This window comes from Schistocerca americana, chromosome 3 (assembly GCF_021461395.2).
Source record: "Schistocerca americana isolate TAMUIC-IGC-003095 chromosome 3, iqSchAmer2.1, whole genome shotgun sequence".
In the NCBI taxonomy this organism is placed as follows: domain Eukaryota; kingdom Metazoa; phylum Arthropoda; class Insecta; order Orthoptera; family Acrididae; genus Schistocerca; species Schistocerca americana.
In genome coordinates, this window is record NC_060121.1 from 573027166 (window position 1) to 573054966 (window position 27801).

Genomic DNA, 27801 nt, shown 5'->3' on the forward strand with positions numbered 1-27801 from the left:
TGTGCACGTAAAACTGCCGTAGCAACAACCCAACCCAATATCTAGTTCAACAGGATGGCTGTCGATACTGCATATCTTCATGCTATTCCGGCATTTTTTGTTGACCCAGTGTCGGCATGTCGCTATGATTGATACGTAGCATGCTCCTTTATCTAGAGTTCGTATTCGGAATTTAGAACCACATCAAAGGAACAGCTGTTGTGAAATCTTCAGACGAAACTCTGTAAAGGTGGAAAGAGACGCTGCTAGAAGTTCTCCTGACCTGCGGACATCGGTGAGACGAAGTGCAGAGAGATAGACATCCCACCGGCACTGTGTCCGAATATCGTGATCTGCTGTGGGTCGCCGCCAAAGCTGGCGATGTTTCTCTGTACCCAGGTCAGCGCCAGCCTCTGGTCCTTGAGGCCCGCGTTGCCAGGGGCGACAGCGTCTCCCGTGCTCAGGAAACCTGGAATCAGCCATGAGATTCATGACATGAGAACGTAATTCGCAGCAGAAACCCACATTGCTGACTGATAGTTACTGACGCATGGAAATGTCCTTATTGCAGTTCTTTTGTTGATTATTCACATAACAATTCAGCCTGTAAGATCTGTTTCCAGTAATTACTTGAAATGTAGTTGTCGTTTGCAGTGGATGGCAGTTCCGAGAAGAGAGGAAGGGGTTTTTCAGGTACGTGCGTTCAGGATGTGAGCGATCGGGTGTCACAGAGAGAAAGAGAGAGAGGGAGAGGCGTAAGCCAGATGTACGAAAAGTTCGGCCACATAGCTGGGGAAAACTCTGCTGAGTGCCAGAGGTCGCTCTTACTGCTGCATACAGGTTTCAGCAGTTGTTATTACATAATGTCTTCACGAGTTTGAGCATTTTGATCGATATTTCAAACAACAAAAGGTTAAAACAGGACTGTATAAAAATCTATTGTCTTCACTTGTAAATACTACACTTGCCTATTGCATTTGGTGTCTATGACCATTTGCAGTGGTTTCAGTTATACAATACCAACATCTATGAATAATCTGAATAATCGTGAAAGAGACTGATGGAATTTAGGCAGGGATGTCTACTGACCCATCGATGACAGGATTGTCACAGTCTAAGATCTGTGATGTTGTCCAAAAGTACTTGAACTATTCATGCACCATACACAAAGCAAGATCAAGCAAGAAATATCGTCGCAGAATGCAACATTCCGAAAAATAATTAGAATACAATATTTCATAATATAAAATGAAAAGCCTGGTGTATCCAACACGGTAGTCGAATGACAAGAATAGAGAAACATGTACGTAAACATGGAAAACAAGTTCTGATCGGCTGGCAGTGTTGTGAGATCCCTAAAAAAAATCTTAACAAGCACTAGAAGGCGGTTCGTTACCAAATCACCTTAACAAATAAAATGTAGAGATCCATGTAGCGGATGTGTTTTATATGTAAAAGTATATTTCTATAGCACAGGCATCAATATGATGTTTTTGAAACTTGGTGTGAATATTAAGGTAAAATTTTTGATCAAGATATTCCTATGTAACACGGAGTGCCGAAAAATGACGTTTAATCGCAGTTTTAATGCAACACTTTTTTCTGGAAGCAGGCCAGTTTTATTTAGAATTCAAATACATTATATCACTGCACATATTTTCGGCTACAAAACACTATTTTCAAACAAAATCTTCGTTCAATGCGACAGCCTGACGCCACCGCACTGGATGGGCCCGTATACTGCATAGTACCACTCTACTTGTCGATATCTGGGGCAATGTTTCGCCTCGTGAGTAATCTCCCAATCTTCCACGTGCTACTTCCCACGGACTAATTAGGCCAGACAGATGAAAGTCGGAAGGTAGAACAACCAAGTGGGAAAACACCTTTGGGTACCCCAACTGGTGGACGAGTGTGTCTATCGATAAAGAAGTCCAGTTGCGGAGCGAGGTGTTTGACTAAGATCCGTGGATCACCTTGAATGAGTATGTCCGCACTTTCCAACATTGCACCACTCACAGCTGTATGGGGCCAAGCAGCACGCGGCTGATCGGACAGGTTTGTGCGACTTTGTTGGGATGATACCAGGTGCATGTCCCAACGGCTCACTAAGTTTTTGTTCACTGCAAGGTCCCCGTAGACGTTCTGCAACAGCATACGAATATTTACGACCTTCTGGTTTTCCACCAAACGAAAGTCAGTGACTACTTTCTGCTTGGAACGCATCTCCGCTGCAGAAACCATTGTGAAGGCTACGTATAGTACCGCCACCTATCGGAATTTCATGAAATTATAGGGGCTGAAGTGAGAATATTCCACGACACTCCACTAGCAATTCCGTATTACTCAACCGTAACTGGCCAATAAAAATATTTTGTTGCATTAATTATTAAACGTTCCTCGTAATTCCTCATTCTTGTGACATTTCATGAAGCGAAGCGCCATTTTATTTACGCAGTTAAGGCTGTTGGAGAAAAACAATGAAAAGTCTCAATGACAGCAGTATAATGCACAAGGATGGTCTGAGCTTCTGTCTTTTTGGTGTCTCCCATGTATGTACTTCCTAGTTCATTTACACTGCCAAGTTTCCAGCTGCTTTCAAAAGAAAAGAAAATAACTACCGAGTATTGAGTGTGGTGATATGGTGGCTTGCTAAGGGAAGAAAATACCGTTTATGAGTTTCTGGGAGCGTTAGGCACGTATGAAACATGTAAGTATTACATAAAAATTACGAATTAAGAACATGGTTGAGACCAAATGTACGTTATTCGGTGCGGACTCGTCATCCACAATCTGTACAGATACTGCGCTGTTTGTCAGGAAACCTACACTTGCTGTTGACCGAATTAACTGTATTAGCGCCAGATCACCTAAGATACTTGAAGATGATCTAACAGTGAGACTGTTTTCATTAGTTCTATTGGCTGTCCCAAGCATACGTTATGAAATGCTTTTCCACCCTACTACCTTTACAATCATCATATCGATATGTCCTTTACTTGGCATGATTGCGGTTGTTTGTCTTCTTCTCGTCTTGACTGGCACCACTCGTTTCGCAAGCGTTGCCTGTCCGTTAGTGGCAGCAGTGTCGGTAATCGATATGTAATAACTGATGCCCTATCTTTGGGGCGACGTCGTTTTTTTCCGAGTGTGGCAGTTCGGTTGGGGACTCAGGACGAGCCAGGTCCGCGCAGTGCGAGAACACGCCGGCACCGATGGCGGCGCGTATGGACTGCGGGATGGAAGGGATGTGGCCACGAGGGCGCACGACGTCGTCGTAAACCAGATCCTGCAGGCTTTAAGATGAGTGCATTTCAGTTCAAGTAGAGAAACCTCCACCATTGTGATATCCCGCGCTTCTCCAGTGACTTGGGTTCGTGTTGCTGCTCGTAGTGTCGCCGACGCGAAGAGCAGCGACTGGAGTGCTTGGGGAAGGCGGATCTGATTAACCTTCCTCGATTTTATTACTATTTACTGTGTTCAGCTTGTTAGGCTTTGTTAAGTTCAACCAGCGATGTTTTTTTCTGCTAACATCACTGTTACCTGCCCTGGGTGTTAGTGTATGTAACGGCGGTGTACGTTTCCTCGCCTTGGCACCGCTGTCCGGTAAGGCGCGTAGTTTTGATAGCTTTCTTGATTGTAGCCCGTTTGTGATTCTTATATTCTGGTGGTAATGATCCCTTTCCCGTTCCGGGCGCTCTAAGCACAGTATTCTGGGGAGTAGTGCAGTCCGCCGGTTCCGGCTTTGGCGTGTTGTTCCATTCCTGCATTTGATGTATTGGACGTCAGGTAGCTTCACCAAGATTGTCATTAGTCATTCGTTAGACTAATCTGAGTTACCATCTTGTGAAGTGAATGCAACTCTTGGCTGCCTATCTCATCGCTCGGAAAAGTGTTTGTAGCCGTGTAAGTAGGCTGTTTAGGTTTTTTATTGGTAACGCCACCTCTGTATGAAAATCACTGGCTGTGCTGTGTGCAGTCTGTGGCTGCTTTGTATTGTTGTAATACTCGCCATTGTAGTGTTAGGCAGCTGGCTGTGAACAGCGCGTAGCGTTGCGCAGTTGGAGGTGAGCCGCCAGCAGTGGTGGATGTGGGGAGAGAGATGGCGGAGTTTTGAAATTTGTCATGAACTGCTATATTTATATATGATGATATGAAGGTAAATACATTGTTTGTTCTCTATTAATATCTTTCATTTGCTAACTATCCCTATCAGTAGTTAGTACCTTCCATAGTTTGAATCTTTTATTTAGCTGGCAGTAGTGGCGCTCGCTGTATTGCAGTAGCTTGAGCAGCGAAGATTTTTGTCAGGTATGTGATTTGTGAAAGGTATAGTTTAATGTTAGTCAGGGCCATTCTTTTGTAGGGAATTTTGAAAGTCAGATTGCGTTGCGCTAACAAAATATTGTGTGTCAGTTTAAGCACAGTCATGTATAATTGTTTAAAGGGGATGTTTCATATGTCGACCCTTAGCCGAAGATACCTCACTGGAATCTTCTGATTTTTTTTTTCTTGTAGTTTGTGTAATTAGTGTAGCTTTTCTTTATTGCTAGCGCGTAATTGTAGAGAAAATCTCCTTTGTAGTTGCAATCTTTCATTGTTGTACAGTAAAACAGTTGTGGCATGCATGTAGATTTGCACCAAGTATTTCGCAGCTGCAATTAACTAGATATTATTTTCAGTGTTATGTTAATGTGTTCTCTTATTTTTGCTCTTAAAATTGTGCTTTTCTGTGTTATCGTGAAATATTGTGACAATAATGGCGTGTGAAAAACGTAATACTAGGCTCCAAAGTAAATTGAGAAATGACAGTGAAGACGAAAGCCGTGTGTTAGCGCCGCAGAGTAATGAATTAACTAATGTTCAAAGTAGTAATTTGGTAATTGTGCATAGGGAAATGGAGCGGGCGGCAAACAATGGTGTAGACAGTGAAACAATTAGAGAACAGGGAAACATTATCGATCGATCGGTCGGCAACAGCTCGCCTTAGGAATCCGAAATGACAGGAAACAATCTCGCGAATACTGTAGATTCAGGTTTTGGATCCTCACCGTTTTCTCAAGTAAGTCAAGACACATTTTCTGCTTGTCAAAATGTGAATGTTTCCGGTGCAAATTCACTGCCGAAAAGCACTGAGGAACATGTTCCAGACACCAGTGCATTGTTATTACAATTAATACAGCAAATGGGACAAACACAGCAAAAGCTTCAAAAGTTAGACACAATGGAACAAAATCTTCGAAAGTTAGATACAGTGGAACAAAATCTTAAAAAGTTAGGCACAGTGGAACAAAATCTTAAAAAGTTAGACGCAATGGAACAACATCAGAGACGAACACAGCAACAGTTAGACACAATGGAACATCATCAGAGACAAACACAGCAACAGTTAGACACAATGGAACAAAATCTTCAAAAGTTAGACACCACACTTGAGCAAACACGTGAAGATTTAACTACTGAGTTACATAACATTGAATCGAAATGTCAAAAAGTCTGTAATGACGTAAAAACACAAATTTGTGAGCATTTTCAACCTATTTTTTCGCGGCATGAAAATGCATTACAGAATCACGAAGCAGCCATAAAAGAACTGCAAGCCATTGTTCATGAAAATCATGAGACCTTGTGGGCTAAAATTGACTCAGTTGCATCTACCGATTCGGTTACGCAACTTGCAATAACTCAGGAAAACTTAAAGGACGCAGTAGATTCGATTTCAACACAAATGGACACCCTGAAACTTGGTTCAGAAAAACACACTGAGGAAATGTGTTCACTATCGGAGAAAGTAGCCGAACTTTCGGATCAGGTCACTAACTTATCTACAAAGGTAGATGATGATCTGAATGACACAAGACCTGTAGCCTTCACTGACACAGAAGAGTATGAACAAATTAGAAAATTCAAACACAATCAAAATCAAATCAATACACAGTACAAAAGAGAAATCCGGGAAATACAAGATCAGCTGACACAGGTAATACAAGAATTACGTATTTCAGAGGATACTCGCGCCCCAATACGGGAAGAGGGACACAGAAATACAGAACAGCCACAAAATAATAACACAGGGCATTTCGGAAGTTATGAAAGAAATTGGCAATGTGCACCGAATTTTGATATGGAACGGCCGACACGACCTAACAATGACCGATATGCGACTCGCCGACATGATGATTTTGACTATAAGCTGTTCATTACTACACGTAAATTCCAAACATTTAAGAATTCTGGCAACGACATTCATCCACAAGCATGGCTCCATCAATTCTCGCATTGTTTTCATCCCAACTGGTCGTTAGAACACAGATTAGAATGTATGTGTGGCTACTTGGAGAATGAACCAGCTGTAAGAATGCGATCGGTAATTCACGATTGCCACAGTGAAGGAGAGTTTTACCATGCCTTCCTCTCAGCACATTGGTCTCAAGCCACACAAGACCGAGTAAAACATAGCATCATAATGATGAAACGTTTCGAACAATCTGAATTTTCCAGTCTTATGAAATATTTTGAAGACATGTTGCATAAGAATCAGTATCTTTCAAACCCATACAGCCCCTCAGAACTCATCCGCATTTGCTTAATCAAACTGCCTGAACATTTACGACGTATTATTTTGGCAGGACGTTGCAAAGACAACATTGAAGCATTTCAGGGACTTTTACAAGAATTAGAAATTGACACTGACAATCGCGGAACGCGAAACCAGGAACACAACAATTACAGGTCACATCCGTCGCAATTCCGCGATGAAAGAAGTAATAACTTGACACGACAAGGCTATTCTCACAACACATATCGTGACCAAAACAGACACCACCCGTACGACAACCGTTGGCAGAGTACTAATAACTACAGGGAAAGATCACCTCTCCGTGGTAATGACTATCACAGAGACAATAAGAGAAACAGACAATATGGGAACCAAAATAAATACTATCAAGGGAGACAGAATAACTTTAGACGCAACGGACCAGCGTGCAGTTACGATTCAGGGAGAAATTCTCCACCATGTGACCGACAAGAAAGAAACTATGGAATCTACCGACATGACGACAGACGATATGATCGTAACGACAGACCTGAACTGCATCAGAACTGGCGGGATTCAAACAGAGCAGGGCCCTCTCGTCACGGTGAATTTGTAGAAGTTAAGTCTCCAAATCCCAATAACGACGCGCGCCGACAAAGAGACAATAGGCAATGACTCACACCGCTGGCAGCAACAAAACGTACTTATGAAACTGATGACGCAGCTGCCGTAGCTAGTAATTACGTAAAAATGGAAGACATTAGGGACATCTTACTCCAGGAACACGACGTAAAACTTAACAACATTGCATATCCTGTGATTCACATTACTGTAAATGACGTAAAATTTACGGCAGTACTTGACTCTGGCAGTCCCATCTCAGTAATTAGTGAAACAGCCTTTAGCAAATGCAACAAATCGAACGATTGCCCCACACTTCCGTTACGTAAGATTAAATTACAAGGTGCAATCTTTGGAAAAAGTGTAGATGTACGCCAACAAACCAGCTTAGACTTCTTTTTTCAAAGCCACAGCTTCTCTACGAACTTTCTTATTGTTCCATTATTGTCGACGGAAATTATATTGGGAGTAGACTTTTTGAATGAATTCAAAGCAATCTTAAACTTTCACGATGCTGAAATAAGTTTAGAGAAGGAAGGTAAGTCAATAGCTTTGAAATTTGAAGATTGGCTCTCAAACCATGACGAATAAATCAATCGGCTTTACCTTCTGTTGGACAACAGTTCGGAATTTTCTACGGAACTAGACACTAACAATCACTCTGCAAGAACTGACAGGGATGATATCGACGGCATATTTGAAATTAATGAGTTAATTCAGAATAAAATTCAAACAATTGAGAATTGTAATGACACTGATAGGCAGGACCTTTTTGAGATTTTACAAGAACTTTCCACAGTTTTTACTCATAAAACAGGAACAATCAAGGGATTTCAATACCAATTTCGTGTTCGTGAGCATACTAAATTTTGTGTTAGACCATATGTAATTCCAGCACATTATAGGGACCGTGTTAGAACAGAAATACAATCTATGCTTGACGAGGGCATTATTGAGCCTGCAGTAAGCTCATACAACAATCCATTACATGTTGTTGAGAAGAAAAATGGATCGATCAGGCTTGTCTTAGATTCGAGACAAATCAATACGATCATTATTCCTGAAACAGACAGGCCGCAAACGTTGGAAGAACTTCTTCAAAATGTTAATGGTGTAAAAGTGTTGTCTTCCATTGATCTCAGATCCAGCTTTTATCAGATCGAACTTCATCCAGAATGTAGAAAATACACAGCTTTCCTTTGTTTCGGCGTTTGTTATCAGTTTCGGAAACTTCCCTTTGGTTTGAACATTTCTTCAGCAGCATTCATTCGCGGGCTAAAGTTCATATTATCTGAGTTCTTATAACGTCACATCACCTTATATGTGGACGATATTCTAATAGCAGAAGCTTCATGGGAACTACATAATCGCATCCTCAACAGTTTGTTACGTATTTTTGCAGAATCTGGAATTACAGTTAACTTGGAAAAGTCTGAATTCGGTAGGACAAAGGTGAAGTTTTTGGGACATATTATTTCTTCTGAAGGCATTCAGCCGGATCCTGAAAAGTTAGAAGCAATCAGAGCCATTCCAGTTCCATCCACAAAAAGACAATTCCGCAGTTTTCTAGGTCTCGTAAATTTTTACCGTCGTTTTCTGAATATGCAAATTCTTGTTACACCAAAACTTTGTTCTCTCACTGGAAAAAAAACTATTTGGAACTGGGACGAACAAGCACAATTGGAATTCAATTCTTTGAAAGAATCGCTACTTAATGCGCCAATCTTAGCTCATCCAGATCTGTCACAAGATTTCCGCCTTAGCACGGATTCTTCTAAAGTCGGTCTTGGTGCCCATTTATTTCAAGAAGCCATAGAAAATGACACTACCATTCAGAAAACCATTGCTTTTGCTAGCCGAGTGCTAACAAAATCTGAAAAAAATTATTCCGTTACTGAATTTGAAGCTTTAGCTATCGTTTGGGCATTTAACAAATTCCGTTTCTTTCTTTCTGGTAAGCACGTAAAAGTATACAGTGATCATCGTGCATTACAATTTCTTATGTCTTCAAAATTAAATTATGACAGGTTAAAACGTTGGGCATTGTTTCTGCAAGAATTCCGCTTCACAATAGTCTACATTTCCGGCAAGGAGAACATTGTTGCGGACGCACTGTCACGCGCACCGGCTGGGCTTGAGAAAAGTACCACAGAAGGCAACCTCGAGAAAAATTTCAGTATTCTTTACATTCAGAAAGTCGCCTTTGAAAACTTCATCACCACATCTTTAAAGGACATTGCTCATGAACAAGATAAAGATCCGATTTGGAAAGACATCAAGAGCAAATGGCATGAAAAGACACACACACAGATTTGGCATTATTATCTGGTTAGAAACAACATACTGTTCAAACGCTGCACTGTTGATGACAAGCTATGGGTACTTTGCATTCCTGACGATTTTGTTAATAAGCTCATTTGGTACATTCATTTCAGCTACGCACATTTTGGTCCACGAAAATGTTATCATATTCTTCGAACGACTTGTTATTTTAACAATATGAAAAAAAGAATTCGAAGAGTCTTGTCTATTTGTAAACTTTGTCAAAAGGCGAAACCATCTACTGTCTCACATCGTGCTCCGTTGTTTCCTATTATTCCTTCTAAATTAAAAGAATTTGCTGCTGTTGATCTCTTGGGACCGCTTGTCAGAACATCCAATGGATTTTCGTACGTTCTAGTCGCTGTTGAACTTACTTCAAAATTTGTTTCTTTCACTCCGTTACGTAAAGCCACTGGACGATCTGTATCCAACGCCTTTGTTAAAAATTTCTTACGTGATGTTGGCCACGTTGCTAAAGTCATTTCAGATAACGGACCGCAATTCAGATTTGCTGTTTGGTCACGCACGCTTCGGAATCATAAAATGAAACCTGTTTTTATTTCATTGTACTCACCACATTGCAACCCGTCTGAACGGATTATGAAAGAAATCAATAAGCTTTGCAGACTTTATTGTCACAGAAAGCATCAGCATTGGGACAGATATCTTCAATTATTTCAAACTGTGCTGAATGAAATGCCTCATGATTCCACTGCTTTACCACCTACTCTTGTACTGAAGAATGAGGAACCACCGAACAGAATCAGAGAGCTTGTACCTTTCCCGAATAAACGTAAACTTCGACACAAAGACATAATTGATTTGGCTCTTAAAAATATAAAATCTGCAGCAGACAAAAGGAGAGAACTACACGGTAAAGCAAATGCAAAGAAATTATATATTGGTCAGAAAGTTCTCATTAAAGCTCATTCATTGTCACATAAGAAGAAACACTTGAGTCAGAAATTCTTTCTAGTTTTCAATGGACCTTACAGAATCCGACGTATACCACATGATAATTGCGTTGAAGTTGAAACTCTGCGTACTAGGAAGAGTAAAGGTTTACACCACATTTCACATGTAAAACCGTTTATTGAAAGATAATCTGCTTTTTAACTTTGTCATTGCCATAAAACTTTTCACTTTACATTACTAGTATGCTTGTCAGACTTAGAATCTGTTAACATGCAACAATGTTTGAAGTTAAATATACAGTGAAGAACCAAGAGAACTTATTGAAACAGAAATGACGAATGCATTGTTATAGTGAACAGACGTCACAGTGTTATTGTGTGTGTACATTCTTGCTTGTTAGTTGCACGATTATGGAACGACTATAAGGCTTACATACTTAGAACATTTACCAGTACTGCTAATGAGATTTTAATGCAACATTTTGGTTTACTTGAAAATATATTCTGGATTTTAAGTACTTTCACTGAGGTACCAGATGGCACAGTGGTTAGTTTATGTGACAGCTAAACGATTTTATCACGACGCTACTAATGAGTGACAATTTACAATGTTGCTTTTGCAGTGTTTCTGTTTTATATCTGCACAGTTTTCTGTTTTATTCTGGAAAGTAAAACAGGTTTTAGTAGTAACTTTTGTGGTATAGCTACAATGACACTGCCTTTTCCGTAGCACAACAATACGTTACAGCACAGTACATTCCTCATCAAGGCAATAAGTGTAATAACTAAGACATTTATACGCAAAGCATTTCACTTTTGTGTATTATGAGGTAAGTACATTGACTTCTGCAGAACTTAGCTTTCGGAGGACGATAACTATGACACTTCCACACAGATTATGTTGCAACAAGACGCACATTTAGCGCTACAGTACACGTATTTGAGTGATTAATTTTGTACTTGAAACATTTATTTTTAAAGATTTTTGAATTACAAAGAAAGTTTTCCGTGATACATTTCATTCCATTGCTGTAATCTGTAACACCTGAGGGTATAATTACATTAATCCTCAGGGGGGTACACGCTTACTTTGTGTACCATGTGTGTGGCAACCACAAGGAACCCTAGCTAATATGGTATTTGCTTATACAACTTTACACATCGGTACCATATTTCTCTAACACAGAATTACACAGCTATCTGATTATTTGACAGAGAAACAAACATTCTTTTTACTATGTCAGTGACACATGTTTACGTAATTACACAGTTGGATAACTTCACACTTATGAAATTGTATTTTGTCTGCACTGTGTGAACTGTTCATATTTTTTCGGAACCATTGTGATACTATGAGAGCGTTGAATGTCGTATTTCGTAAGGGAGCATGATTTTTAAAGTGCGTTTGAGGTAGATGACACTGTTATATTCATAGGATTTTGTTTCTACACATTTGCAACGCAAATTCTTGACCTGTGAAATATTTTTATGTGAGACTGTCACTGTAGCGGAAGCTGCTGTCGTAAATATTTCCGTAAGAAAGTTAAGTGACCACCTGCACGTGCGTCGTGGGCACACAGCTGCGTTAGACGCCTGGAGAACAAGCCATTAGTGTGAGTGCCTCATCAGAAGCACAGGTAGAAAAAAAGAAAGGGGAGGCCATTGTACTCGCTATTGACATTTCCTTGTTGAAAGCATACTGTGGAGGTCGTAATTTATGATATTTACTGAAATACCTAATGAAACGATGAGAAACATTTCACGGCTATTGTCTTGCTAGTTGAGAAAAATGCCATATGGCTTGCTTTATGTATTTATTTACACATTTTGTTTAATATTAAGTTTCTAGCTGCACTGCAGCATTGGTTAAAATAAAATTTAATGTATGTACTAATATAGTTATTTTATGCCTACAGATCCAGTCAATAAGAAATTTATGATCTACTTCCAAGAAAACGAGGGCACATAAATATACATTTCCTTTCACAGGAATTGCATAAATAATTTCTTTACGATTTGGTAACTTATCTGCTAGTGTAAGTTCACATGATGCATCACTCTAGTGTTAAGATGTGACACAGGTATTAGACATGGCCATTTTAGTGTAATATTTTTTCTGCTTGAGCTATGTCATGTTTAGGTATAAGTTGCTGCTGTTTGCCAGGCATAGTGTTATTGAATTTGACTTTGTATTATTCTGTTAAGCCAGTTTTACTAATGATTTATTTTTATTGTTTGCTGCACATTGCCTTAGATTAGTTGTAATATTACAATTGCTTTGCTAATCTCTTAATGCTGCTTGCTTTGCAAATCTGCGTTTTTTTTCATTGCTGTTTATATTAATTGTTTTATGTGATGCTGCACTGCCTCGTCTCTTGGTATATATATCTGAGCTCAATAGATTTAAGTTAGTTTGAGAGGGGGTAGCCTCTAAGAGAATGAGTTGCGATGAATTGGAAGAAATGCATTGAGAAGTTATACGAAAAAAAGTACAGAAAACAGGTTTAGGTAGGGTTTTCTTGGAAATAAATGTTGAGGTACGAAATGTGTGAACATATAAATACAGAAAGCATGCTTAGATAGAATTTTTTTGGTGGAAACAAAGGATGAAATAAGAGGAAAGATATATGAAGTTTTGGGTTGGACTGCAGTACCAAATGTTACACTGAAAACGAACCCTGTCCTTTCCTATTGGTGTTATCCCACTATATGTTTGTGTACCCTTGTGTATTTGTTTTCTTCCTGTCTCTGTGTACTGTTTCATAGAACTTTTTTCTCTTCTAATACTAAGTTACATTCACTATGATGAGGAATACTGTTATCCTCAAATACAATTGGCATTAATAATGTGTTATTTACTTTGTAAAGATGTTTAGACATTATTTATTCTGTTTTGTGTTAATGCTCATGTGTGAAGTTGATGTTTCGAAAGTTATTCTGATCTTTTATGTATGTACTCATGTCATAATTCCTGTAACACTGACGTATATGTCTATTTCTATTCTTTTGTAACGCCTGTTTTACTACAAATGTTATCTGTATTGTTATGTTCTTTAATGATGTATTTTGTACCTTTGTAATTGTATTCTCATGTTATAAAATTGTAATTGACACCAGTTCATCTTATTATTAACTTGTAAGTTACATTTCACTGCACACGTTTCTGTTGGTCATAGTATATGGACAATATGTGAGAAGCAGGGACTGTTAGTGTTTGCATGTGTGTTAATAATTCAGCAAGGGACTGGATAACAGCATTGCTGGTTCTAAGGACATGTCAAACAAATTTTTTGTGAGTGGACAAGTGGTGGTTTATGGACTTGCTATATTCTCCACAAGAATCTTCGATGGTGATTGTGCACCTGCACAGTCGCAACAGATGGCTGCTGGCCGTCTCTACAAGGACTACAGTGGGTCTGCATCTTTGATGACCCACCAGTACCATTATTTCTACAAGGACTGCAGTGGGTCTGCACCTCTGGTGGCCCACCATACCGTAATCTCTACCAGGACTACAGTGGGTCTGCTCTGTGATGACCTACCTACCAATATTCTTCAAAAGTTCGACTGACTCTGCTGTGGGTTTGCTCTGTTGTGGCCCATTACCTGTATGCATGTCAAGAGTCAGCACTGTCTTTCCGTTGGAAGGACAACACTACTTCTTCAAGACTGCATGGAAATCCACTACTTCTGTGTGCATTTTCTTTTACTGCTCAGACTTTGAGAAAAACTCTGCATTTTTACTGCGATGAACAATCTGGACTGTCTTTATGGACTGTGAGAAATTTTTAGCTTTTGAACAACGTTGTATCAATAAGTGTGTGCATTTGATTTCTTTGTTATTGTAATTATGAAAAATTTTTTCTTTGTAAGTAGGCTGTTTAGGTTTTTTATTGGTAACGCCACCTCTGTATGAAAATCACTGGCTGTGCTGTGTGCAGTCTGTGGCTGCTTTGCATTGTTGTAATACTCGCCATTGTAGTGTTAGGCAGCTGGCTGTGAACAGCGCGTAGCGTTGCTCAGTTGGAGGTGAGCCGCCAGCAGTGGTGGATGTGGGGAGAGAGATGGCGGAGTTTTGAAATTTGTCATGAACTGCTATATTTATATATGATGATATCAAGGTAAATACATTGTTTGTTCTCTATTAATATCTTTCATTTGCTAACTATCCCTATCAGTAGTTAGTGCCTTCCATAGTTTGAATCTTTTATTTAGCTGGCAGTAGTGGCGCTCGCTGTATTGCAGTAGCTTGAGCAGCGAAGATTTTTGTGAGGTATGTGATTTGTGAAAGGTATAGTTTAATGTTAGTCAGGGCCATTCTTTTGTAGGGAATTTTGAAAGTCAGATTGCGTTGCGCTAACAAAATATTGTGTGTCAGTTTAAGCACAGTCATGTATAATTGTTTAAAGGGGATGTTTCAGCCGGACCTTCTCAGTGGTTGATTCCTGGAGCATCGTCTGTGACTGGTCCTTGTGTTTTAATATTATATTATTTATTACCATACCTTGTAATGCCTACATTAATGGTTATGTACGTCTAGTTAATAGTTCCGGCCGCCTTCTGGAATCAATCTAGTAGTGTAAGGGTTGTGTTACAAGGTAACCATCATCTTATTTCACCGTTTTGTGGTCAGTTGCTTGTTTCTTTTAAATAACCTCTGCTTGTATTTGCTGTTTTACAGCAGGTGTCAAATTATTTATTTAATTGCCGTTTCTGGTGTGTAAGGCCTTCAGCCGTGATTGTGGTCATTTGCATTGAAAAAAATAATTTGATATTTGTATTTTAGCAGTAAGTCTTAAAACCGTATTTACTGCCATTCCTGGCGTCTGGTACCTTCTGCTGTGTTTGTGGCCACTTACTTTTTTATATTTTAATACCTGTCAGTTGTAATTGCTACGATTTCTTAAACATTCTTAATTTATGGTAATTCTCGGCGTGTAAGGCCTTGAGCCGTGATCACAGTGGCTTGTTTTTTTTTTAAAAAATATTGTCTGTATGTGTATTTTATGGTGATTTGCTAAATTGCATCCCACTGACAACACTATTATTTACACAGTTGTTTATTTCTTCATTACTAAGGTGTGGTATTTTTTGTTTATTGTCGAATCTGGAATTACTGTTTTAAAAATAAATGTGTGTAGCTGTAGAAGGCAACCAGTAGTAAATGATTACGGCCCTGTCCACAATCGTAACCGAATCCTGCCTTCCCTTGACTATAAGGTCACAAAACGGTAGAGTTTACCTCAAATGACATTAAAGTGAACCTAGACGTGATGTCTTCATGTACTGGATGATAGACTAGCGACCCTAGACCAAGCACTATGGAAATCTTATGCAACTTGTTTCATCAATGCTTAACTTATTGCGCGCTACGACCATTTAAATCTATTTCTGTATTGTATATATCAGGTTTCATCTCCCTTTACACACAGAGTTTCCCATTCACTTCCCTAACATGCTCTACGTTTTCCATCTTCTGCTTGACACTAGGCAAGCGACTTTCAATTAAAATTTCTTCCATGTACAGGATCATATTTAATAGATGTACGAGGAATGTTCTTAATGGATGTACGTGTACGGGTTGGTTAATTGGTTGATTTTGGGGGGGGGGGGGGGGGAGGAGAGCAAACAGCGAGGCCATCGCTCCCATCGAATTAGGGAAGGACGGGGAAGCAATTCACCGTACCCTTTCACTGGAATCATCCCAGCATTTGTCTGAAGTGATTTAGGGAAATCACGAAAAACCTTCATGAAGATGGCCGGACGGGTGTTTGAACCGTCGTCCTCCCGAATACGAGTCCAGTGTGCTAACTGCTGAGACACCTCGCTCGGTTTATGGGTTGTAAACGCATGGTTGACGATATGTGGAAGTTTAAGTCTGGTCGTGAGACGCGCTTGGGTACTCTAATGGTTGGGCGACTGCTCGCGATAAGCGAGGGGGGTTCGAGTCCTGGTTTGGTACAAATTTTCATTATCGTTGTTCAATTACACACCTCATGGTTGTCCATATTCGTGACTACGAAAGCATTTCATGTCTGCTTGTGACGCCGACGTGTATGCATGACATGTAATTGTCGTTCCCGTTTGGTTGTTACTCTTGTGGGAACAGCCCTGTCAATGAACAGAATTAGTCTTTCTTCGAATTAGTTCATTGTTACGTAAAACATTTAAAGGATATTATCGTCATTTTTACGTAACTTATTTATTTATAAATTCCGCAACTTCACTTCCATGTTAGGACAATTATAGGTGGAATAGATCGAAAATTTCATAGCGAAACTTTATTGGAACATTAATTTCTCCCTTTTTCCTACATGAATATGGCTACCAGTCGTAAATGAAATTGTGGATTTTATAAATGAACAAGCTACGAAAGGCGATGAGAATATCTTTTTAAATAATATTACTTAGCTCAGCACAGTGACTCACTCTTTGCTGACCTTCCTATTCTTAACATATGCTGTTACCATTTCACCATTTTCAGCTTGCGCTTGTATTCCACTTTCATCTCAGCGAAAACCCTTACCTTCTTTACAGTTCAATTCACAGACACCTTCCACAACTAGATTCAACTATTTCATATCAGTTTCAGATTTGAAAGCTTCCCTGCCACATTCAGACTTCTGGCGTTCCACACTCCGACAAGTCGAAGTTTTGTTGGTTTGTCAGTCTTTCTGCCAAGATCATCTCACTCTCTGCAGTCTCGTCTGAGAGATCCAAATAGAGGACTAACCCGGAAATTTTTGACAATGGAGAGATTGTCATGGCGATTTGTAAATTAGTGACCATAAATCCTACAGATACAAATTACATGTTATGATTCTTCAAATTGTCCTGGTGTAAGTCATGACAAAGTAGACAACGGGTGACTGGCTGAAAGGCGTTCACATCCTCAGCCCACCTGAAGATGGCATTGGGTTCACATGCCGAAATATTGTTCCCGTTGGCCAATGACGTCCGGCCTTCCTCACGTGAATTATTTTGCCTAATTATTTCGTTAAATTAAGTCCATAATGCAGTGGTTTCAATCGGCTTCACCACTCTCTTATTGACGATTTTTCAATCATTAGTGGCAGTTCACCTCCAACCCCCTTACCCCCCCCCCCCCTCCCAAGAGCAGCTGAGGCCCTAAAATTCCATCCATTGCTTTTCCCTCTTTGATAAGGCCGTTAAGAGAGTAAAGGTAACTCTTATAAGCAGTTACCCTCGGCCTCAATTGTTCATGACTTTATACGATGTGTAAGCAGTGGCTGCACTCAAAGCTGGGATCATTGGCAGCAACTAATGCAGAATATCAGGAAACAATACTTACCAAGCTGTCCTAGGCGATAATTAATAGTGACGAGTATGACACCGTAGGAGACGAGGAAGTCTGGGCCGTATTCCTCGTCAGAACCACTGCCACCTCTGAACCCACCGCCGTACACCCAGAACATGACAGGCAGCTGCGCGCCCTCCTCCGGAACACCAGGTACGTACACGTTCAGGTAGAGGCAGTCCTCGGAGCCGCTGCCGTCAGGTTGGATACAGTCACTGCCATACTGGGTGGCATTACGCACTCCTTCCCAGTTTTCAGCCGGCTGTGGAGCCTGCAAAGCAGTAATTTTTAATTCGTTAGTGGAGCTTGAAACGTCCCCTTTAAAAAATTACTGAGTGACAGTGCAGGAAAAACTCTTACGTTATTTGATACAGAAACAGCTGAGTAATACACAACATACTCAGACAGTTCTCTCTTTACTTATTCTGATTATCACTAAACTGACACACAAGATTTTTAGCTCAACGCAATCTGACATTCAATAATCCCTACAAAAGAATGGCCCTAACTAACAATAACCTATACCTTTCATGAATCACGTACCTCACAAAAATCTTTGTTACTCGAACTACTGCAATACAGCGAGCACCACTACTGCCAGCTAAATAAAAGATTCTAACTACTGATGGCACTAACTACTGATAGGCATAGTAAGCAAATGAAAGATTTTGATAGAGAACAAACAATGTATTTACCTTAATAATGTTTAAAAGTCATCATATATATATCTATCAATTCATAACATCCATCTTTAAAAATTTCCTTTTTCTGGCGCACACACGTCCAAATCGTCCGTTTATATTATCCTCTCAAAACTCTGTCATCTCTGTCTCTACATCCACCACTGTTGGCGGCTTACCTCCAACTGCACAACGATACGTGCTGTTCACTTCCAACTGCCCAACACTACACAAAGGAGTATTCCAACAACGAGTCCTACCAGCCACAGACTGCACACAGCGCAGTCAGCGATTTTCATACACAGCACTACATGGCGTTACCAACATAAAACCCTCAACAGCCTACTTACAAACTTAAGGTTTACGTAATGAAACGTTTCAGGGAAGCGGAACTGCAACGACTGGCATAAAAATATTGATGAGACGATAGATCTCGATTTCCTTTCGTTGTTTAAGCTTGTCAGGTCATTTTCACTGAAGAGAATGCGTTTTTGTTAAGTCCTAATAGAATAAAAGACAATGCGGAAGCTCTGTTAGATTTATTTCATTTGTCAAATAACTCAAATACACCATCTGGTTAAAAGTATGCTGACACCCTTTGTAATGCGAAATTGTGCAGTAGTTGTGAAGAGAGGGGGACCAACCGATATAAAAGGAAGCGAGGAGTGTTGTGTTGTCAGTAGAGAAGCAGCAACAGCAGAATTGGTTAGTCGGTAGAGATCAGTAGCTTCAGACGTGGACCAGTCACCGTGTGTCACCTGAGTAACCAATCCATCAGGGACCTTCCAAAGCGGAAACGCGAAGGATTAAACACAGATAAATCAAGGCCAGGTAGACCTCATTTACTGCCGGATAGGGACTGTCGAACATTGCGGAGGGTAGTTGAAAAAAACCTCTTGACATCGGCGAAAGGGATCACTTCTGCTTTCCAATGTCCAACCAACAGTCCAACTAGCACAATGCTGTGAATAGGAAGTTGAAAGGAAGGGAGTGCAATGCTCGTGCTGCTCCTCATAAACCACACATTTGTACAGGCAGCTCTGAGGGGTGCTTAAGGTACTGAAAGGAGCGACACCGCTGGACGAATGATGACTAGAGGCGAGTGACTTAGAATGATGACTTACGCTATACCCTGTGGAAATCTGATAGAAGATTTTGGGCTTGGTGAATTTCTGGAGAACACTACTTGCCATCATGTGTTACTTGCAGTAACGTACAGAAGAGGTGGCGTTACAGTGTACGGGTGGTTTTCGTTGTTAGGATATGGACCCCATATTTTGCTTCAGAAAACGCTAAATGAGGATACATACGAACACATTTTACAGCAGTTTATTGCGTGCATTTGAGAAACAATTCAGAGACGATGACTGTGTAGGCATGACATGATTGTTCAAGGCAATGGACTGTGAATAATAACATTCCTTAAATGGAACGGCGTGGCTAGAGTCCCAAACTGAATCCATTTGGAAATGTTTGGCCACTAATATCATTTACAGCTTTTCATAGTATAATGTTCACCGTTTTAGGACGCCCTCCCCCTGCTACGAGAAACGAACTAACAATTGGCGATGGCGTGGACATGTCAAGTGGCATGAATACATAATGCAATTGCCGACTCCACTGGACGAGAACGATGTTCTATTCCCCTCATCCTTGCCGTAGGTAACCCTCTGCTTGTCCTGTATCCAAGAAAAGGTTATGAGGTCTTAATATGCATCTGAGAAATGAGAATGAATAGTAAATTACTGAACTGTTAGCACAGTTCTAAATGTATAAGCTAATTAGCTTAGATGCTCTCCGATTGGCATACGTGCAATAAATGGAGAAGCGGGGGCTTTTGTAAGGTAACTGAGCTGCTGCTGGTTTAGCTAAGTCATTGTGTCGGGTAATAATCACTGACTGGCTTACTTCCAAAAATTGGGAACGCGTGGTCTATGAAAAAGAGGATGTAGCTTAGAAAGTGGAGTGGGAGGCGGCGGGATGGATTGGTGGATGGGGACGGGGGTAGGATGCGGAAGATCGGTGTTTAGGAAGAGGGCAAGGATTAGAAGATGGCTATGGCCAAGAGAAGTCTACTAATATCAAATACCGGCCTTAATTTGAGGAAGAAATTTCTGAGGATGTACGTCTGGAGTACAGCATTGTATGGTAGTGAAACATGGACTGTGGGAAAACCGGAACAGAAGAGAATCGAAGCATTTAGAGATGTGGTGCTATAGACGAATGTTGAAAATTAGGTGGACTGATAAGGTAAGGAATGAGGAGGTTCTACGCAGAATCGGAGAGGAAAGGAATATGTGTAAAACACTGATAAGGAGAAGGGACAGGATGATAGGACATCTGCTAAGACATGAGGGAATGACTTCCATGGTACTAGAGGGAGCTGTAGAGGGCAAAAACTGTAGAGCAAGACAGAGATTGGAATACGTCAAGCAAATAATTGAGGACGTAGGTTGCAACTGCTACTCTGAGATGAAGGGGTTAGCACAGGAAAGGAATTCGTGGCGGGCCGTATCAAACCAACAAAAAAAAAAAAAAGGCATCAAGCTATGAGTTTGCTCCTGCCCTTGGGTGTAGGCAATGGTGATAAAACAATTTTTGCCGTTTATTTAAGTACTATACGCAGATGTATTCATGTAGTTGACATCGATGCACGGTATTAAAGTCCATGGATTACTTTCTATCTTCTTTTATACGTAACAAAGGAACTTCTTTGCAATACTACTTACTTCCCATTCCTTCTTATGTCTCGATATACATTAGAACGCGATATTTGGGTCTTTGAGCTATTTATGAATAATAATCTTATTTTTGAACTAAAATGACTTACCATCTATTGAATACGTACCTTTAATATTACTAACTGTCTGTATAAGTTGTTATATTTTCTACAGGTTTATTCCGCTGTGACGATTACGCGCCATCAGCGTGGTACTATATGCATATTTGCTTCCTTTTTCTTAGCACCTGCAGTCTAAATTGTTTGTTACTCGGAGTCCGATTAATCTTGCTGCGCACCGCGACATACTTCATGCCATTGTGCTATATTTTAACACGATCAACCATCACTCAACTTGACACTCTCGTACAGCGATCTCAACCCTTAGTTTCAGAACAACGGGAAGAACAATAGTAAACTGTCCAGAGTCAGTTACAGCGGGAACTTGTTAAGATTATATCTTATATGAAAGCTGAACAGACTTCCACTGCAGCCGTTGTGATTTTCCCCACGTGACAACAATATTATTCTGAGGCAGAATGAAGTCTACCATTGTTCTGACTACATATAATATTTTGATGGGGAAATATCACACAACTTGATGGTCAGTGATTAAAAACGATGCAATGTCGCTTCGTATTCCTACTTGCTTTGTGTTTTTTACTGCTTGCTCAATGTGTAGACTGAATATATCGGGGACAGTCGTATTAACCATGAATTATCTCAGAAAATAAATAACCTGCTGCTGTCACAACTTTTCACCACTGACAATAAAAATAAAAATATATTGTGCATGACATAATTACTTATTAAAAAAAGATTTAGAGCCTTGAAAGCACTAAGTATAATAAAAATTGTGGAATAAGTAAACCTGCGAAAATATACAACTCTGTATTCACGTATATAGGCACCACCTCAAATGTCAGTTATTAACTAAGAGACAAGGTTTATGTAGAAAACTGCTTGTTAAAGTTCCAGGAGTAAGGATTTTCGTAGAGATTTATTCTACATTCGTCATTCAGTTTATGAAGTATTTCAAGGTCAGGATTTGTTAAAATGGGTAACGATGACAGGCTGTGTGTGGCACCGAGACTGAAGTAATTTATGTATTTATTACACCATGTCCTGAAAGTTGTCGCTGTCTACGCTTCGTAGAATGGCTTCCTGTTGAAACATGTTATTTCGATAACATCAGTGTACGTATATTTGATCATATGAGTTGTTTTTCTGTGCACTTGCCTTTACTTAATAGGGAAATTCTTATGTTGTGAATGTGAACAGGTTTACCAATACCTGTAACAAATGACCATGTGGAAGCAGCTACGTTCCTGTTTCTGCAACTTCTATAGCAGCTGTAACACCATTCTTTATTACCAGTGAAGTTAATACCGTAACCACCTCATCTACATGCATATTTGATTATGTTTTGTTGCAAGGGTAGCTTAATTTTGTTAAGTACAGGCGAGTATGCTGGGCGATCAGTGTTCAGTAGGATGCATTCTTCTGTGCTGAGTAACTTGAAATGTGAATGGGGCTATGACGGCTGTGTTCTATTTCATTTAATTTCTTTTATTTTAGAAATTCGTGTGTTTTGTGTCTTGGGCTACTTTTATATTTAGTGCTTAAAAGAATTGACTTTTGTCATTTTTTCTCTGTCTACAATGAAATATTAGCGATAATGTAACTAACTTAACGAATATCTCTGTCATATTAATAACTTCATTTTTATCACCACCGAACTGGAACAATGTACAACTTGTTTGAAAAAAGTACTTTGCACACCGCCTTTCAATAGTATCGTATAGCACAGAACGTACAGAAATGTGCAGGATAGTCGCTCTTCGTACTGATATTACTTGTACTGTGCCAAACTGACGAACCCGATTTGATATGTTTGAAATATTTTCTAATGTATAACACGAATTCCTTGTATGAAACTGTGTTTTTGAAATTCCATTTTTACTAATTCGCTACGACGTAGCCAAGTTTCACAACTTGTCTACCTTTGTTATTTGACTATCGCTATTTACGTTAAGATTCCGTGATATATTGAGACCGATGTAGTTTCGATAAAAATCCATCTGTGCTGCCAGTGACCTGAACAGTTACCTGGAACCGCAGTCTCCCTAGCGGCGGAGTGGCGTACGGGATGCCCAGAAACGCAGTGTAGGAGGTGTTGTAGACGCTCGTGGCTGTGGTACCTCGTAGATTGCCCTGCTCGACTGTCACCAACACTTCCTGTGCCTGAAACAAAGGTGGAATTTAATAGAAACCATGCGAGAGACAATAAGGGAAGATGATTACTCTTTAAAACTTGGCCGTCTTGTAAAATTTTGCGTCATCAAAAGACTTCGATAAAATAAAAAATCTCATTCCCCAAACTACTATGTTTCCGAAGCATTTTACCTCCGCAGTTCTTGGTTCACTTCGTTGGATGCGAACAAATAATTTCAGTATTCTCATCAGTAGAACAACAAATTTGCCATCATACCTCATGTGCATTTTTAAAAGTAACCTGCCTGAGATTTGAAATTATTGTTTTTTGAGGTTGTTTATGTTAAGCACCGTTTCTCTCAGAGTTTGATGATGGACTGAAATAAAAGTCAAATATCTCTTAATGATAGGACGCTTTCAATATACTTTGTGTTCCAGAGTAAAATGTTTAAGTCTAATCTGAGTATGGAGACGGTGATGTAATCGTTTCTTCGTTCACAGCAGATCGTTGAGTTGCACTCTTACTGCAGCTCTAATAAATTATGTTTGCTAAGAACATTGACTGATGCTTCTTAAACCAAAAGCAAACTGTGATGGGATAAATGGTTGCACTAAGAACTATCTTTTTGTTTCTAAATGGTTGCAGCTCCGTCATAAGCTGCACTGAGAAGTATCTTTTTTATTTCTTAATGCTTAATAGTTTCGGACACTTGTCTCCTTATCGTAAGTAGAACAATACAGACGATAGGCTACGCACAAAACTCTCCCATCAGTGATGACCAAAGCGGTACTATGGCCGACTCAACAACACACTCATAAAACGGACGTTAGAGAACTGCGTTTCTAATATCCGTCCTATGTAGTCTGAGTACTGTTGTTGAGTCGGCTGTAGTCGCACTTTGGTCAACACTCCAGGGACAGTTTTTGTATTCAGGCTATCGCTTGTATTGTGCTACTTATGATACGGATGGTTTGAAAATAGACACTTTTATCCGAAACCAATCACAATCAAGAAAAAAATTATGATACTTCTCAATACAACTGACGACGGAACTACATCCATTTATTTTAATTATAACAGAAGTTACGGACCTATTTTGAACCAATAGCATGCTGCAGACTCGCAAATTGTGACGATCAGCCGACTGAAAACAACTATCACAGAAACGGTGAATCGGTCAGATGTCCAGGTTGTAGAGTTATGCAAGCTCAGGGTCGATTAATAAATTTGAATACCCGTCAGCATAGCAGCACCACTGTATAGATCGAACTTGTACATTACTTCAATGAAATGAGATGACATTAATGGCTACAACTGATTCCAAGTTCCGGATCGTGAAGTTGAACTGTGCTGATAAGTTGTATAGCCACGTGCATGGAAGGTACAGAAATAAAACTTTTCTTCGTAGCTCAGTATTTATTTTCGAAACAACTAATCGCAGTCGCAGAAGAGTGTCTTCTGATATATTCTCACACTATCACTCTACATTTCGCAAAAATCAAAGCATTATAGGTCTATGAGAACACACCCAGTTATCACAACTACACTAAATGTGCAGAAATGTATAACTTCCGGTGGCGTGATAAAACGAAGTAGAGAAATATTTACAACAATAGAACTACACTTCTTGGAAGCTAGCTCTTCCTCTTTTTGTATATTATAGTTAACGTAGAAGAGTTTCTGTGTCTGTCGCATATGAAATTTGAATGTTTTAATGTGGTAGTAACCAGAGTTGAATCCAGTATTACACCCTGAAACCTGACTGCCTTCTTATAAAGCAGAATTAGTAAGACTTTCCTGAAATTTAAAAGAATATTGTAGAAGTTATAGAGGATTTAAAATTATGATTTATATTTCAGTTACACTGATTTAGTTTTATGCCTTTGGATTACAGCCACATGTGTAAATCATGATCTTTTCGCCTCCAACATCAACTGAATATTTTTCTTTCTTCTATTATTTCATTGAATATGAATATTACACAATGACTTCTGTGGTTCATATGCGATATAGTTTTGGAATTATCGAAATGAATTGCCTCCCCCGATGAAACCCATTACACTAAAATGGTCTTTAGTTGCTATGAAGACTCAATTCATGGTAGTATAGTGTGGGGTAATGCATTAAAGTGGTTTCAGCATTCGAGAAAAACGGATGCCTTAGAGGAATCTATAACACAATTTCGGAAGGATAGTACTGCATCAATGGAGTTACCAAGCGATCAGTAATACTGAACTATTGTCAGATGCATGTTTTATGTAAAGAGAAATGGAATTCGAGTGATGTAAATTTATAGTTAGGGTCAATAAGACTGTTGTTTTTTGTCGCGAATGGCTTTGCATCGATAGTCAATTATGAGATACTGTCGTCAATAGTATCGGGTGGAATATGTAGGTTATTTTGAAACCAGTAGTACAAGACACGGTGCTGGACGTTTATGATTCCTTTATGAACGCCGCTGTTATTGGTTTAACAGTATCGTCGCAGTTCAGTGGTGCGACTGGCAGTGGGATGCTAAACTACAGTAGGTACAAGTAGTTGATATACGTCATTAATCATAGACTACTGCAGCAGATAAGCTGCACTGGTACTATTATTGAGTGAATGAGGTGGTCAGTGAAATAGCAGTCATCACGTTGCATCGATTTTTGAACAATTTAAAGATTTGCTTCGTCAAATGATTTTTGCTTTATGTTGATTATCAATCACACTAGGCTCAAGTTCATTAAAGAAAACTGTTGGTCGACACATCCAGTACATTACCTTCGCAGGACCATGATGACGGGGATAAGCAATGGGCAGATTTTACCTGGCATACTCGATAATTACAGCTAGAATGCAGTCTGGTCGATATTATTATTGGATATATCAAGGACCTTGTCAATCTCTCTCTGTACGCCTGCCTAGTCGTTCCTTCTTGAAATGCTTCCTTTAAACCACAGAAGAAAATTGAAGTTATCTCAACTAATGACTGTTAGGGCTCGACTTCACAAAATGTTTGTTTATACTGTTACGTGTAACCCTTGCAAACAGTTTAACATCGTTGAGACGATATGCGAAAGAAGCAAAATTGGAAAAACGTCGTTAAGCATTCTCGAAAATGAAAGTGAACCGATCTCTTGCGAAACAAAAGTATCATACTATCGATGTTGAATCTTGTGAACAACATAACCTTATTAATGAAGGTTGGTGAATGACCAACCGGTTTCGACTACGATGCCCATCTTCAGATGGATATTTTTCTGTTACGTATACGTTTTGATCAGTAGCATGTTATCTGCTCCCACACTGCAAAAGAACATCTGAGCATTTAGAGCCACTTTATAAGTTGTTTCATTAATAAGAATACGTTGATGTGCTTGCATTTATTTAAATATAAAGCAATATAGTTATGTACACGTGCATAAGTGACACAGACCACAACAAAACAGATCGCCATCTACTGAAACTTATGTAGCTGAACACAGCTGTTTCACATCATATCTAAATAAATGCAATCATTTAAAAGTATTTATATTAATGAACCAAGTTATATAGTAGCAATGAATACTCAAATAATCTTGTGTAGTGTGGGAGCAGACGACATGCTGTTGATCGAAACATGTGTGTAACAGAAAATAACAGACATATGAAGATGGGTATGACAGTCTGAAACCCCTTATGGCACTGAAATAAACCACTCAAAAAATATTTGTGCCTGGTTGAATCATTCACCATCTAGAACAAAACTGTTTTCAGTTTCATTGACATGCTCTATGTTTGTAACAGTACGAAGAATATACCAATATATTCCTAAAACAAAACCCGTCTTCTCACTATTTTTTGTTACTCAGCTTCAGCACGAACATCTAAACAAACACTCCTAGAAGCCCATATAAAATGAAAACATCCCATAGTTCACTTTGTGAACTGATAGTCGTTGCGACTTGACAAATAGAGATACTGGTGTTTTACCTTGACAAGTACTGCTAAAGTAAGGAACATTAACGATATGCACGACAGACGGCTCGGCTCCATGGCTGTATGAGCTCCCCACGGATGAGGACAGCAGCCGTTGCAAAACTGGGTATTGTCAGGGGGCGATCAGTGAAGTCGCTCAGTGACAGCACCTCTTATATGGACATCGGCTTGAAGTGGCTACAACGTGATTAGATAGCCTACCAGGCCTGTGTTATTTATCTGATACGTGACACGCTACTGAGCTGAGAAAGGACAGTACGAATAGGAAAACGTAATGTCTTTTAATACACACCAGATGCTGACAGAAGACTCAAGAGATACCTCATACAGGCGCAAATCTTAACTTTTATAAGATTTCTTAGAAATTTTTATCCCATTCTTTCTACGGTGCGCAAAATTTCCATTTTTTTCTCTTTTAGTAAATATGTGTCACGTGATTTTTTTCCTGTTTTTATGATACTATATCACCTGTCGAATAGAAAACATCATCAAAAAGCTTTGACGCGGAAAGAAAATCGAGACTGTTTTGTACACT

At 39.5% G+C, this 27801-nt stretch overlaps 1 protein-coding gene across 1 annotated transcript in view; it reads right to left on the reverse strand.

The window, feature by feature from the left end:
- The window catches only part of LOC124607258 (cholinesterase-like), a 99507-nt gene extending 72130 nt beyond the window's left edge, over positions 1-27377 (reverse strand). The window contains exons 1-4 of the mRNA XM_047139533.1: positions 27261-27377; positions 23201-23335; positions 17687-17963; positions 263-448 (exon numbers count right to left, since the gene is read on the reverse strand). Of these exons, the coding sequence (XP_046995489.1) occupies positions 263-448; positions 17687-17963; positions 23201-23335; positions 27261-27323 (661 nt within the window). The 5' untranslated portion in view covers positions 27324-27377. The remainder of the gene's footprint in view (positions 1-262; positions 449-17686; positions 17964-23200; positions 23336-27260) is intronic.
- Positions 27378-27801: the final 424 nt, after the last annotated feature.